This window comes from Lepidochelys kempii, chromosome 2 (assembly GCF_965140285.1).
Source record: "Lepidochelys kempii isolate rLepKem1 chromosome 2, rLepKem1.hap1, whole genome shotgun sequence".
In the NCBI taxonomy this organism is placed as follows: Eukaryota; Metazoa; Chordata; order Testudines; family Cheloniidae; genus Lepidochelys; species Lepidochelys kempii.
In genome coordinates, this window is record NC_136381.1 from 55,917,950 (window position 1) to 55,932,806 (window position 14,857).

At 40.5% G+C, this 14,857-nt stretch overlaps 1 protein-coding gene across 1 annotated transcript in view; it reads right to left on the bottom strand.

Moving 5' to 3' along the window:
* Positions 1-13,042, bottom strand: part of HNF4G (hepatocyte nuclear factor 4 gamma) — an 87,243-nt gene extending 74,201 nt beyond the window's left edge. The window contains exon 1 of the mRNA XM_073330768.2: positions 12,819-13,042. Within this exon, the coding sequence (XP_073186869.1) occupies positions 12,819-12,984 (166 nt within the window). The 5' untranslated portion in view covers positions 12,985-13,042. The remainder of the gene's footprint in view (positions 1-12,818) is intronic.
* Between the last annotated feature and the right edge of the window lie 1,815 nt (positions 13,043-14,857).

Below are 14,857 nucleotides of genomic sequence, written 5' to 3' on the forward strand. Positions count from 1 at the left end.
AACCATTGCTTTTGCTCTGTCAACTGTACAAATATTTAACACCCTTTAGGACTTCTCTCTTTCTCTCTTCACCCTCTTCCTGTCCAGTTCAAATAAATGTATGGCTTCCTTTCAGCTTCCTGTGACAAAGTGTATCAGGTTTGTGTCCCAAAACAGTTTCATCTCCTTTATTTCTCTTCTCTTCTTTTTGATTTGCTTCCACTCTCAGTAATGTTAGTGTCATGTTTGACCTTTTCTTCTCTTCCCAAATCCCTCTGGTTGCAAATCTGCCTTCTCCATTCCTGGAACACTGCACTTGAACACCAATTGCCTTGACTACATCTCTGCCTTCGTCTCCATTCACCCTGACTATTGTAATTCTGTGGCCTCCAAATGCAAGCTTCCCAACTTCAGCATGAACAGACTGCTGTTAGTCACCCTCTTACATGAACAAAGAATCACAACCACATCACTGCCATCCTGAAATGACTCCACTTGCTCCCCATTCATTTCAAGATCCAGGTTAAAAGGGTCTTCCTGACTTTTAAAACTCTCAGTAGGCTCGCTCCAGACTCTGATCTGATTTCTCTCTAATTCCTCTCTGTTTCCTATACTTGTCTACCACTGGTCTCCTTGGATCCCCTCTCACTATCCCAGACACATTGTGGCCCCTGCTACACCCTTGGAAAAGATACAATGCATGCACTTCTGCTTAGCCAGCTCACTTCTGTACTGTTGGTGCCACAGACCCACCAGTTATGGACAGGGTACAACAAATGTTGGCAGTAGCCTTGAACAGACCTTGCATTCAAAGGGTAGGGAATGAGGTTGTGACTGGAACTAGGAGACAAAACATGGAAAGAATTCTCCTCCAGCATTCCTCCTGGATCCCTTCCTTTCCTTTTCTAAAGGGAGCACTTAGCAGCAGTTCTAGTCTAGCCAGAATAGGAACAACATGGCATCCTGCAGTTTCGCATGCTGCTGCTAACACATAAACAAGTTGCTACTTTCTCCATCTTTCCTGCAAAGGCTGGCTGACTGCTCCAAAACAGTCAGGTATCTATGACCAGCTTATGCCACACAAAAAATATCCTATAAGTAACTGTACCTCTTACGATGACAGGTTTCAGAGGAACAGCCGTGTTAGTCTGTATTCGCAAAAAGAAAAGGAGTACTTGTGGCACCTTAGAGACTAACCAATTTATTTGAGCATGAGCTTTCGTGAGCTACAGCTCACTTCATCAGATGTTTACCGTGGAAACTGCAGCAGACTTTATATACACACAGAAATCATGAAACAATACCTCCTCCCACCCCACTGTCCTGCTGGTAATAGCTTATCTAAAGTGATCAACAGGTGGGCCTGATCTAAAGTGATCTAAAGTGATCTAAAGCTGGAAATGGCCCACCTGTTGATCACTTTAGATAAGCTATTACCAGCAGGACAGTGGGGTGGGAGGAGGTATTGTTTCATGATTTCTGTGTGTATATAAAGTCTGCTGCAGTTTCCACGGTAAACATCTGATGAAGTGAGCTGTAGCTCACGAAAGCTCATGCTCAAATAAATTGGTTAGTCTCTAAGGTGCCACAAGTACTCCTTTTCTTTGTACCTCTTACCTATTTCTTAATATCAATTTCTAAAGTGACTGTCACACACATACAGCTTGAGTCAACTATGACAAGACTATTCAGGTATGACTGTAGCTATGTCAGTCAATGGAAAAATATTTGTAGAAAAATCAAGAGTTAACATCACATTAATTAAGGGGATTTTTTTAATTATAACCCTGTAGATTTGGGAAGTGCATGTGAACTGTGGAAAGCTCAACACTGCTTGGTACACTCAAGTGTACTAGGGCCAAATGTGGGATGCAATGTGTGACAAAATAAGGAAACACAAAAACAGGCAGGAAATTTAAAATGCTGTAGGATATGTTCCTTCAATAATTCTGTTATCTCAGCTTTATGATTCTTTATTCTCAATGTAAATAATTGTCAACAATGAAAGTCATGGGATATCTCATTTATGTAGAACATAGATCATTTTGGGATTAAAATAAATGATAAGATGAGGTAAATTTGAGAGGTATGTTACCAAGTACCAGATTATCCAACTAGCTCAACCAATTTACTTATTTTAAACTCCGATTTAAGAAGTCCCAAAATATGAGATTTTTATTGTCTCCATTGTCATTTTAGTAGAGACTCATTCTTAAAAATAAAAATCAATTGAGTAAACACAAATAGGGTTTTAATGAATTAAATGAAATTCCTAAAGATAAAACAAGGCATTTTACTGACTGACTCTAGTAAAGCATAGACATGCATATAATTTAAAAATGTATCAGTTTTAAGTAAGTTTGTGGTAATAATCAAACATTTACTAAAAATAATACTGTATCTTTTTTCTTACAAGCATAACTAGATATTCATGTATATGGTTGGGTATTTCTGCAAATCTCAAGACACTGGAAAAATAGACATCACCATATTTATAAAACATACTTAAGCCCCTTTGTTTTCTGTTTAAATTCTGGGTTTTAAGAAAAAGTATTATTTGTTTTTCTTCCAATTTTCATCCTACTTTTCTATCATTCAAATATATAAAAAATAACTTGTTTTATTAGGAAAATACAATACATTGCATGAGATAAATGTATCACAATAATACATTAGCCCGTGTATATATGCAAATCTGCTTGTTGAAGTAAGGCTATGTATTAGTCTAGATCAGTGGTTCCCAAACTTGTTCCGCCGCTTGTGCAGGGAAAGCCCCTGGCGGACCGGGCTGGTTTGTTTACCTGCCGCATCCGCAGGTTCGGCCGATCGCGGCTCCCAGTGTCCGTGGTTCGCTGCTCCAGGCTAATGGGAGGTGCTGGAAGCAGCGCGGGCCTAGGGACGTACTGGCCGCCGCTTCCAGCAGCTCCTATTGGCCTGGAGCAGCGAACCGTGTCCACTGGGACCCGCAATCGGCCGAACCTGCGGACGCGGCAGGTAAACAAACCAGCCCAGCCTGCCAGGGGCTTTCCCTGCACAAGCGGCGGAACAAGTTTGGGAACCACTGGTCTAGAAGATACACAGAATAAACAAACAGGATGCATGCAAGCTCTGAACATACTGATGAATCTCACACCCACCACATACACATTTCAAGCTGCTAACAGATAACTACAGTTTTTAAAAATCTGACACACAAAAATGGAAACAAAAAGAAAATTAGTATCAGAATAGATTTCAGAACACAAGGAAGTATTCGGAAGTTTTTAAAAAACAAATACAGGAGAGAGGATGAAGTTGTTGAGTGTATGCTCTGCAAATGGCACGGCCCAATTACTAAATATAAATGTTTACAGGGTAATAGTTCTAAAAGTCTACAACAGTAAACTGTTTATTCAAATGAAAAGTTTTATTTGGGGATTACAGATATATTGTTTTATTAAACTCAGAGGTGGCACTGCATTTTGAGTTCTGTTTTAGTTCTGCAGCACTGAATACCATTCATCAAAGCATTAAACTACTGAATACTTTTCCTCCTGTCTCTCTGTCCAGCAAAATAAACGCCAATATTTACCCAGAAAATTATTTAATTTTTTTTCCACCGATATTCACCTGTTTTTGTTGTTGTAGTCATAAACACCGATAAATTCTGGGGGGAAATAAATAAAATAAAAACCGAAAACAGGGGACCTTAAGCATACTAAACCTTATTTCTTAACACACTTATTACATGTGACACTCAAGACTTTTCTAACTCAGATAATGCCTATCTTCAGCTTTCTTGAAAGTCAAAATCAAACCTTTCCCATTTATTTTATTTAGTGTAGTTCCCCAGGGTTACGGCAAGGAATTTCAAAGATTTTCCACCACTACAAATTGAAAGTATGAATAAAAGTAGACACTTTATCCTACCATTGCTGTGCGCATAGAACTTGCAATGAACTGACTGGAAGTTTTGCACAAAAATCAATAGGAGTACTTGTGGCACCTTAGAGACTAACCAATTTATTAGAGCATAAGCTTTCGTGAGCTACAGCTCACTTCATCAGATGCATCTGTAGCTCACGAAAGCTCATGCTCTAATAAATTGGTTAGTCTCTAAGGTGCCACAAGTACTCCTTTTCTTTTTGCGAATACAGACTAACACGGCTGATACTCTGAAACCTAACAAAAATCAATGGCACTTTATCATGTCAATTGGTAAACTTTGGGGGTTCTAAATTTTTCATAGTGTGAACTATGTTTTAATAAAGAGATTGTCTGGTGAATGACTTTCCCACCCTTTATAGTTTATTCACACATACAGACCACCTACCTTCTCATGTACAATTGTGTAACATCCCTTTGACAACTATAGTAGCTGCTTACATGGAAAATAAAATAATTATTTTTACCTTCTGCTAATACAACTTAGTTCTTGCTGCTAAGGAAGAGGAGGCAGTACGTTACCCACCAGCACACTGCAGACCACCACCATGAGCTCCATGGACCTCAATTTGAGAACCTTTGCTGTATTTAATATGTAAACGCAAATGTTTTTAGACTACCAGGTGCAAGTAGTGTTATCAACATCTCTTATGGCTGGAAAACAAAAATAAATAAACTGAATACACTAACAGTAGATTGTTGAGAGGGTTCCCTCCCTTAAATTACATGACTAATGTGGCATATAAAATGGTTCTAAATGGGTTTAGGTCAAGATGTAAGGTTCCTGCTGTAAGCAGGTTATTGATTTTCAACAGGGATCTATGTCAGATACCAATATCAGAATTAAATGTTTTGTACCAGTGTGAGAAGACAGGCAACTAGCAATCTCATATTACCCACCAATTTTACCCCCAGCTATGGATAATGCAGGATTCAGACAAACACTGTCTCTCAGACATTATCTACACTAGGAAAATTTGTCATTGTTTTTCAGCACCAGTGGAATTACATTACTGCTATAAACTATGTAATTGTAACCTATGTGCAGGAACAGTAACATGCTGGTAAAAATGCCTGTGGCTAGTCTACACCAGTGCACCAACACTAGTGCCAAAAAATACTCACATATTTTCATCGTGAAAATGCATTCTCACTGGCAGGCACTGATGGTCCCTTTAGTGTTTTCACATACACATAGGTCCTTTGGTCTTCTCAAAATCTACATACATGTAACTTCTTTCTTCATATGGCCCATTAGCCTAGATTGTCTCTTAAAATTCCTCATTCCCTCACAAAACTGAAGGATGAGCCTGCATATACAGCCAGTTTCTCTGACAATGCTTGTTCTCTGCAAACTACAGTCCCTTTATAGTCACTGCGACTACAAAAGACTTGCACTGGGCATGTGTCCATCTTAGGGGCCAATCCTGTTCCCACTGAAGTCACTTAGAGTTTGGACTTCAATGGCAATAGGATCAGACCATAGGTAAGTTGTGAAGCAAGAGAATTTAGTCCCTTAAAGACACCATTATCCTCATTCAATGGGGAGGAAATCATAATTGAAAACTGAATAGTTACTGTGGAAAGTAAGTCATTATCAAGTAAGACAGCTTCCCCAATGCCAGAGAAAATGCCCTCTCTCTCACTGAAGGACTACAGGGTAAGTCAGGTTCTTCAGCTAGGTGATGATAATAGGGCTACTTTGCTCATCCACAGTTAAATGAACTGTAGTTATGGGACAAGGCTTAATCCTACAGATATAGTCTGTATATGGAAGTGTACAACATAACCCTCCTTCGGGGAATTTTGTTATTGGACTGTTTGGTCGGACATAGAGATGATTAGGGCTTTTCCCCTCAACCACATTGACCTGAGTGGGAGAAGACTTTTCCCATAGACTGATGATAAAATATAAAAACTACTACTTTGATTACCCACAGAGATCACAGCTATTGAATAAGAAAATGCTATTTTTATAGTCACTCTTCAGAGCAGAGCCACTCTTCCAGGCCTTCTCCAGCCTGTTAGTACCAAATGGTCAACAGCCTTTGCATGTCCATTTACCTACATGGTCTTGACGGATTGCTGAATCACCTTAATGTCATGAGGGTTTTAACAATTCAGCACATACTTGGCGACAGCTGTTATATGATGCACCCTGATCAGCCACTACCTTGGTGGGAAATAATGGGTCTAGCCTAAAATGTGAAGCAACTAAAGGTGTAGAGTGCCAAGGGTTAAACTATTTGCTGCAGTAGGCTGTTATTATTCTCCGAACCAGTCTGAGCTGTGCTCATTTTCTTCCTGCCAAGGATTTTGCTACATTATATAACTTAATTTTAAAACATTCATTTGACTCTGTGTGATACCATACATACTTAGAGTGATCTTTGCCAGGGTACTGGCAGCGTATTTCATTTTCGAGCTTATTTTTTTTCAACTTCAAATACATCTCAGGAAATAAATTACTTGACCTATTAGAGTAAAAGGAGATAAAAACTCTTATTAAATTTTATACGTACAAAACTCATGGTGAAATTTTTGTTAAAATTTGAATTCCTTTTTCAGCTGCTTCCTGCTTTTAGTAACCCACTTAGTACCTCCTTGTCCTTGGGCTATAAATTTACTGATTTAAAGTTTCCCATGTTTCTTCAATTTTTTAAAGGGGCCTTTATTGCCTTCCTATTGAAAAAGACATTACTAGAGTAGAATTGCTTGTTCTCAAATTTTGCCATTAGCCAACATATTGTTCAAAATTTAAATTGAGTTGCTGATCTCAGTCAAGTTTCTCGTGGACAAGTGTCCAAATCATAAAATGCACTGTTACATTTTCCTTTGTTGGCAGATACAGCAGGGTGAAGAAGGACTGACAGCATGAAGATTGAATTACCTTCTTGGCCCTTCCAGCTGAGGACTGAGGCATAGTTTGGAGCAGTATGAAGAACTTGCACTGTTCATGCCTATGCTGGTATTACCTTACAAACAGAGGTTCTCATTCTCCAAGGCTGCCAGTTTGCCATTTCCCCACAAATACTAGCATTTACCAAAGAAACCAGCAACAACAAACAAAAAACAAAACAAAAAAAACCCCTGTAGTTCTCTGGGGTGCTCATCCTCTCAATAAGGTCTGATCCTGTGAAGTGCTGAGTGCCCTCAACTCCTGTTTCTAATCTAGATTGGATTATTCCTCAGTGGTTTTATAATCTATGTTGCTATATTCAATGTTAAATAATATTAATAAATTGATAAAAGATAGCAGAATATCAAGTCAGTTTGTTTTAAATATGTTCTGAATAATTTAAGAGTAGGGCCTAATTCTACCACACTAAAAATAAAAATAAAAAAAGTTCACTCCAAAGTATCATTTTTAGTCCAGAAGCTAGGTAGAGTAAACAAATGGCATTCCACGTTTTCACATCAATAAATCCTTTACCCCATCCTTAACCCTCACCCCCCTGTTTTTCCAGTCATCTCTCATCTGTATCATCTTCTATGCAAATTCTAATACAGGACCTTCTGTTCCATTTTTATGTATATTCCTTTTCCTTTTGATATAATGACTAGTCATTCCTTGTATTGATTTAAGTCTTATAGTACACCTTTGTGATGGGGTTATTTATTTATCTACAGGATTCTAAAACAATAAGCAGAATCTGATGCTGAAGCTGATTGTATCTCTTGTCTTTGTTCTTATTATTTCTTTTGTCAACAGCATTGTCATGGCCAAAATTATTCCTGTTATGATATTCTAGTGCTGTGGTTTGAATTTATGTTAGAACAAGTTCTGGCAGTTCAAATCTGTTTGAGACTCAAAAAATGTGTCTCCAAGTTCACCTAAACCACATGTTACAGTTATATGTTTAATATTAATATAGAAACTCACTGAAGCTCAAAGCAAGGAGCAAGAATAATAGAAAAATATATGAAAGTCAAAAGCAACAACAGAAGAGTAAGAAAAATGTTAAAAGTGAACTGTGACAAGACACTCGGAAGATAGTGAATGCTTCTTAAAAATATAGTTCTTTATGAAAGAGTGCAATGCATTTTGGGATCTAAACATCCAAAACAGAAACCAGTAACTGATATCCTAAATAGTGACAGAGAAAACATATATACATACATATTACATAGGCACCAGCTATCAGCAATGTCTGGTCAACAATTAAAAACAACCATTGTATTTGCATAGTTCAAAAGTAAAAAGATTATTAATTCAGTTTTCCTGGTGACATTCTCAAAAGTGCAGACTGAAGAGCAACTGAACAAACATTGTAAAAAATTACTGAACTGGTAGCCAACCCAAAAGATCTCAAATCAATCTAACAGAATCATTGTATGTCTGTCTGACCAAAGCCTCCAAAAAGGAAGACCATTTCCATTAAGAGATTTTAGGAAACCACTCAGTATGATGGCCAATACTGAAATGGGATAGTAAATGATTTATGTGATTGTAAGGAATTATGGAGGCTTTCCTCTAGGCTACCAGTTCAAATCTAGCCCAGAGTTTGGAGCCAAATTTTGCCCCAGCAGGAATAGATAGTAGGAGCAAAGTTATTTGCAGGTGTCCTCTGCTGCTGGGATCCTGTTGGCCAGGGCAACCATGTAGTAGGGAATATATGGTTGAATATTCAGAAAGCACCCCTGGCACTCATATTTGGTAATTTACCAGAGCTTTCCAGACAGCTAACACAGGCAACAGCAGTCTGGAAAGCTCTGGTAAATTACCAAATATGAGTGCCAGCCCCCTTTTTAGAATTGCTGTCAATACTAGATAGAGATCCTTCCCTGTTACTTCATGGGAGATATGGGGCAGAGGATCTGGACTAAGGCTCTCTAGATCTTCCCAATGGTGTGCCACAGAGGGAAGGCTCTAGACCTGAGAATTTTAAAATCTTGTGGGATGCCATGTCATATTGTGAACTAAATTTCATACAATTCATCACCCGAGTTGCAGAAAAATAGTTCAGGACCTCAAAATAATGAATTCTGTCATTTCCAATAGAACAGTGAAGGGAGAATTATGAATGAACCTTTTAAAAATACCTATGTGGCGGGAGATTGCCCTTCTACAAAATGAAAGCAGCATGCTTGTGTTTCAATGGCCCAATCCTGAAACCAAGACCTTTCATTTTCAATTTACTTAAATTGACAATTGAAAAAGGTTTGAAAACGTAGCCTGGGCCTTTCAGTTTGATAGATTTCAGCTGTGACATTATATACGCTATCCAACCCAATTTTTTGTTGTTGCTTTTTTAATTGAAATTTTGAAATGAAAAATAATTGATTGAAACAAAGCGGTTGAAGGAAGCATTAAAACATCTCTCATGTGTCAAAAATGCTGCTCATTAAGCACACTCTCTGGTCGTAATGCAAATAATCCCAAAACTTTACATGACACAGGATACTTTAAAATAGTAAAACATGTAGGCATGATTCAGAATGATGCGCACACCAAACAAGTTCTGTGTAATGTGTATACCGTTGTTAAGTGTAACATATAGTATGTTACAAATACAATTTGCTTATGGAATGCTTTCTTATAACAGATATAAAAAATCACCATCTATGATAAGAAGTGACAATTTATCACAAAATAATATCAACCTTTACCTTCTAATAAAGTCTATATAAACAGTGGAACAATGTAGCCATCAAACATTATGTATCAGACAGCAACAAGAAGCAGTGCTGTGTAAGATACAACTCTGCCTACATTTTCCTCCTTAACGTCACTGTAAACAGGATCTCTTTACCTGCTTTTAAACTTACTTAGGAAGCAAAAGATGGCCTTCCATACAGCTGAGTTGCTCAATTAAATAACAGGTGAAAAGAAATTAATCAAAGGATCTTTAAAACCTTATAAGCTGTAAAACTAGCTAGCAAAGGGCCCTTACTACTATTGAAAATTAAGAATGTGTGATCCCTAAATAGCCTAACCAGTAAGCTATCAAATAGCCAATCCACAGGCTATATTACTGTATGGTATTATGGGAAGAGGGAGTGAAAGAGGGGGAAAAGGGTATGGAATATACCATCTAGAGCACAGGTGCAGAAATTAACAAATGGAGTTCAGCTTGTCCATTTTACTTTAAAGAGGTCCAAACCAAAATCTATTTGGCTCAGAATGAATTTAATTGGGGATGGGTCCTGCTTTTGAACAGGGGGTTGGACTAGATGACCTCCTGAGGTCCCTTCCAACCCTGATATTCTATGATTCTATGATAGCATCATACCAGTGATTGAGTCTTAACTCAACTATCTGCATATCATACTTATTCTTATTCTTGATATAACAGATTTTTTTCATATAAGCAGAAATCACAATGTTTTACTGACTACTCAGAAATTCCCCAGATGGAACCACCTTTTTTGCAGCAGGTGTTATTAATAAAAATGCCAGTTACTGTGTTACTAATTTTGGATGCCTTAAAGAAAAGTTTGATTTTACTGGTGATCTCACATGTTATAAAAGAATTAATAAAAGCTTAAGAAATATTTTTGGTTTTCTCCATATCTACAAAAAAAAAACAATGTAGAAGGACATATAATACTGGATATATAAATATGTAACATCAAAAATATGTATTGGTCCTCTTTTTCAGGTCCAACATTGAAAAATCTGAGTCTCTGCTGAGAGACGCAATGGGAGCTGAGTATACTCAAACCATTACAGGATCAGGCTCTTATACAGCAAGTCAGTAGAAGATTAAAGTAGATACTGGTTTTGTAGCTAAACAAATATATTCACCAAAATTCCGAATAAGTCACTTCAAGCAAATTGACATTCAAATTCTCATTTACATTGGTGCAAGTGCACAGCGACTCAACTGAAATCAAGTAGGATATGCCACCCCCTTTCTTAGGCATAGGACCTGAAGAAGCACAGGGGCAAAGATGTCTTTACATCACCTTTAGACACCCTCACCCGGGTCAGGATCCAGATCAACCCCCAGTAGAGATTAGAGCAGCCTCAGGGCTGATAATAATTTATGTCTGAGTGTGCACATCCATAAGGGACTGATCAGGTAATTCGGGATTGCCAGGTCACACACACACACACACCCCCCAATCATGCTTCCTTTTCTCCAGCCATGCCTTCTATACTGGGGGTTACCTTTTGAGGGTGGCATAGAGCTACTATGCTGGCTCCCATTTCCTGGAGATTCCTCCTATGCTGAAAAGTATAGTTAGGAAGATGGCTTTGTGGCACAAAAGAGCTGTAGCAAAACAGTGAATTAGGTCTATTAGTTACTCTGGATTTACACTAGTGTAACTGAGCGGAATTTGGCCCAGAATCTCCCCTTTCTTATAAAGAATAAGTTTTAGGTAAAGTTATGCTTTGTGCTAGGAGCCAATGGAGGAAACTATATGCTCCATACGTGTGAGTTGCTAAAATGAAGGATAACATTCTGAACAAGATAACTGCATTACAATCTTGTCCAACACCTTAATATTTTTTATGTGTATGAGGTGAGCCGCTGGTATGCATCAGTGAGAGAGGAGGAGAGGGACAGGGAACTGAGTACCAGACAACGAATAGCCCTTTTAAATGCTTTTTTCCTGTCAAACCTTCAGAGACAGAGAAATGATGGGAAGTGTAGACTGTTACAAAAGACCATTTTAAAGGTTTTCTATCATTTCTCTCACAATAAAAAAGGAAAAATCAACAATATCTTGTTCATGATATTCTATCAACACCTGGATATAATTGAATGTTTCAGATTTCTCTTGGGCATGTTGCAAAAGCTCCAAAATAGTACTTTTAAGGGACATGGGAATTATTTAGTGCTTTATATTTTTCTCCAATGACTCTTAAGTGAATCCTAAAATCAAGAGATTCAGGAACCTGGAAAACTGTTTAATACAATCAATCTGGCTCACACAATGAGTTTTCAGAAACTCAATTAATAATATGGATGACACTTTAAAATACTTTATTAGCTTCATAATACAGATGGAAATGACAATAACTCTAAAATACATATTATGCACTCAACAGTACAAAAAAAGACAGTGTTTGATAGCTATATAACGAAATTTCCCACATTAGCATGGAGATGGGGTATTATTGACCATAGCAAATGTGAAAACTAACTTGAAGAATTATGTTATTTTTGCTGCACAGTAGATGTTGAATAAAATATGTGAACCTATTTCTCATGCCAACTACCAGGAATGGAAGCCAGTATCATAGACTGCACCATTAATTGTTCTTCTGTTATTTAGGTTGCAAGCACCGGTAGGCCCCAAAACTTGACCTGGTATCTGTGTGTGAAATCTAGATCATTCTTTGCTCTTCCCCCCGCCTATGCGACAATGTTTTTACCTTTGAAAAAGAATCGGTGCGCTTTAGCATGCCCTGATAAGGCCCTCCATAATTCCCAAGTGTCATTGTGATCACCAACCCTACAATAACAAACCAGCCCACTTCACGTGTGGTCACGAGGTTCAGGCCCGGAACTCAACAAGGTAACACATTTCCTGTGCAAAGCTTCCCCTCTCTTGTTACCAGAGCAAGTATAGTTTAGAGTCGTGGGAATGCGTTGGCCGTTCTCTCGATATGCCAGTGCCCTGCTTTCTCCCTGCCCTCCACGTTAAACGCCTCGTGGGCCGCCTGCGGCCCGGCCCAGCCCCCCGCAACCTGCAGCGGCACCCTCCCAAAATGGATTTCTGCAGCTCGCCCAGAGGCGCGTGACCCGCCCCCCCAGGAAACCATTGTTCTCCCTCGCGCAGCCAGAGCCACTTTTTGCGTTTGCACTTGGCGCCGCTTCCAAGAAGCCCGAGCCAAGCCGGCGGCGGCGGCGGCGGCTCCTGGGGCGCTGGGCCGGGAAGCCGACTGCCCCTGTGCTAAGCAAGGGCAGCGGCGTGGCGGGGGAGGGGCGCTCAGTTACTCCCGGCTCACAAGTGAAACTTACCTGCTGCTGGCCACAGCGGCGGCTCCGTTGCCTCTCGCGTCGCAGCTCGGCAAGTCAGGGCGGCGGCGGCATCCCCCGGGAACGGCTCCCGCCAACCCCCAGGGGGCCCCTCGTCCTGCTCGGGCCGCGGGAGCTGGGTTGGTTTCGCTGGCAAAGCCTTTACCATATGCTCGAGCGGGGGATATTAACTTTGCTCAATGGCGACAGGGCACCAGGCTGAGCCCGAGCATCAGATCGATTTACTAAACAAACTGAAACGTGGGTGGGGATGTTAAACAGTAACCAGCCGCCTCAAGGAAAACTGAAAGCGGCTCCTGCTGGCTCGGCTGCTCCCACGGCCCGGGCCCTTTCCGCGGGCGGGGGCAGCCCCAGCGCCTCGGGGGAAGCGGCTTTCTCGGCCCCAGGGGGTGCTCCTGGCCGGGAGGCCGAGGCGAGAAGCGCTGCACGAAAACCCCATGCTGGGCCCGTTCCCTGGCTCACGTGGCGGGCGTGCACCTGCCAAGCGCCTGCTTGCCCCGCCGCACCGAGGGGTAGCCCGGCAGGCTTGGTGGGGAGTCAGTGGCGCCATTGTTCTGAGAGGGCACACCCCCCCCCCCCAACTGAGCCATTCGCCCCACTGGCAACAGGGCACATAGCCATGCAGTGGGGCTAGAAAGCGATTGGATTTAAAGGCCAGCCTCGAACCTGGCACGCGTGCACTTTTCCCGCCCTCCTGGCTGGGGACTATCCCACTGCCCCCGCCAACACCTAGTCAATAAGATCCCCTTTACAAATTCAAGACAGCAGTACTGAAGGTACTTTCAGCTTTTCCTGCTGAGCTAGCAGGGCAAAGGCAGAGCAGCACTCCCCATCATGGCAGCGTGATCACTCTAAACTGGAGACCCAGGGCAGGCTGAGTGGCATCCTGCCTAGCATATAGAAAAGGGATGGATCCTAGTTGCTACTTTCATCATCCCTATATGGGTAATGGAAGTTTGACACACAAAGGTGCTCGACTTCAGTGAAGAGAAAGATGTTTGTTTCCCCAGCCCAACACACAAATAACTCATCAGTCATTTCGAGATATTTTCTCCCTTGACTGTTTATTTGCACTGAAATAAATACTTTTATTCCGCCTAGCAACCCTGGCGTGTGAGGGGAACATTCCTACTATCACAAGTGTTTAGCACTGGGACCCAAGACATCTAGGTGAAGTTTCTCCCTACAATGCTCTCTGATCTCTTTCAAGCCACCGCTGTGATTTTTATAGATAAGACACAAAAACACGCAAGCACAAACTCCTAAATAACAGTGTGATCCTCGGAATTAATCGGAACAAGTCAAACATGTTACTAACCCCGTGCAGTCATTTAATCTCCTTAAATGTTTCCCCTCCCCGATTGTTCTGCAGTAACAATGTCCTTGTACATCAAAGGGCTGAATCTTTCTCTCTTGGATCAGAAGTTTACTCAGCTTACTTCCCGTTTCATTGAATCTCTTTTTGAATGCATCGTTTTTAGAACAAATTGAGTTGTTTTTCTTAAAGAACCCTGGACAACAGTAAAGTATCATAACTAAAACATCTCAATTCTCTTTATCAAGGATACTAGTTAGATGGAACTTCAGCTGCTTACCCAGAGGACCTCGGAGAGACTGTGGCACAAGGAAGTAGCCATTAAATAACAACAGACGTTGTTCTGGGAAATTGCAGATTTATTTCAAATAATAATTAACGGCTAGCCTATCATGGAACCAAATTCTCCCTTCAGTCACACCCGTTACGGCCGCTTTGACATCAAGAAGATACACATAATCATCTTGATGCAAAATATCGAAGGTTTTCTATAGCATCGTTCATTGTGGGGTCGCACGGGTGTGACTGAAAACAGGATATGGCAAGCTGTTACCAGGCAAGAAAGAGGTCTTCTTATTGAGTTCCTGGGGGAAAAGGTCTTCCTAGGAAAGGAAGATTCGGGGCTTTCCTTTAGCTTGTCTTTGTTAGCACTTCTGTATCCCATCACAATAAATATGAATGGACCAGTGATTTTTTTATTGGCACT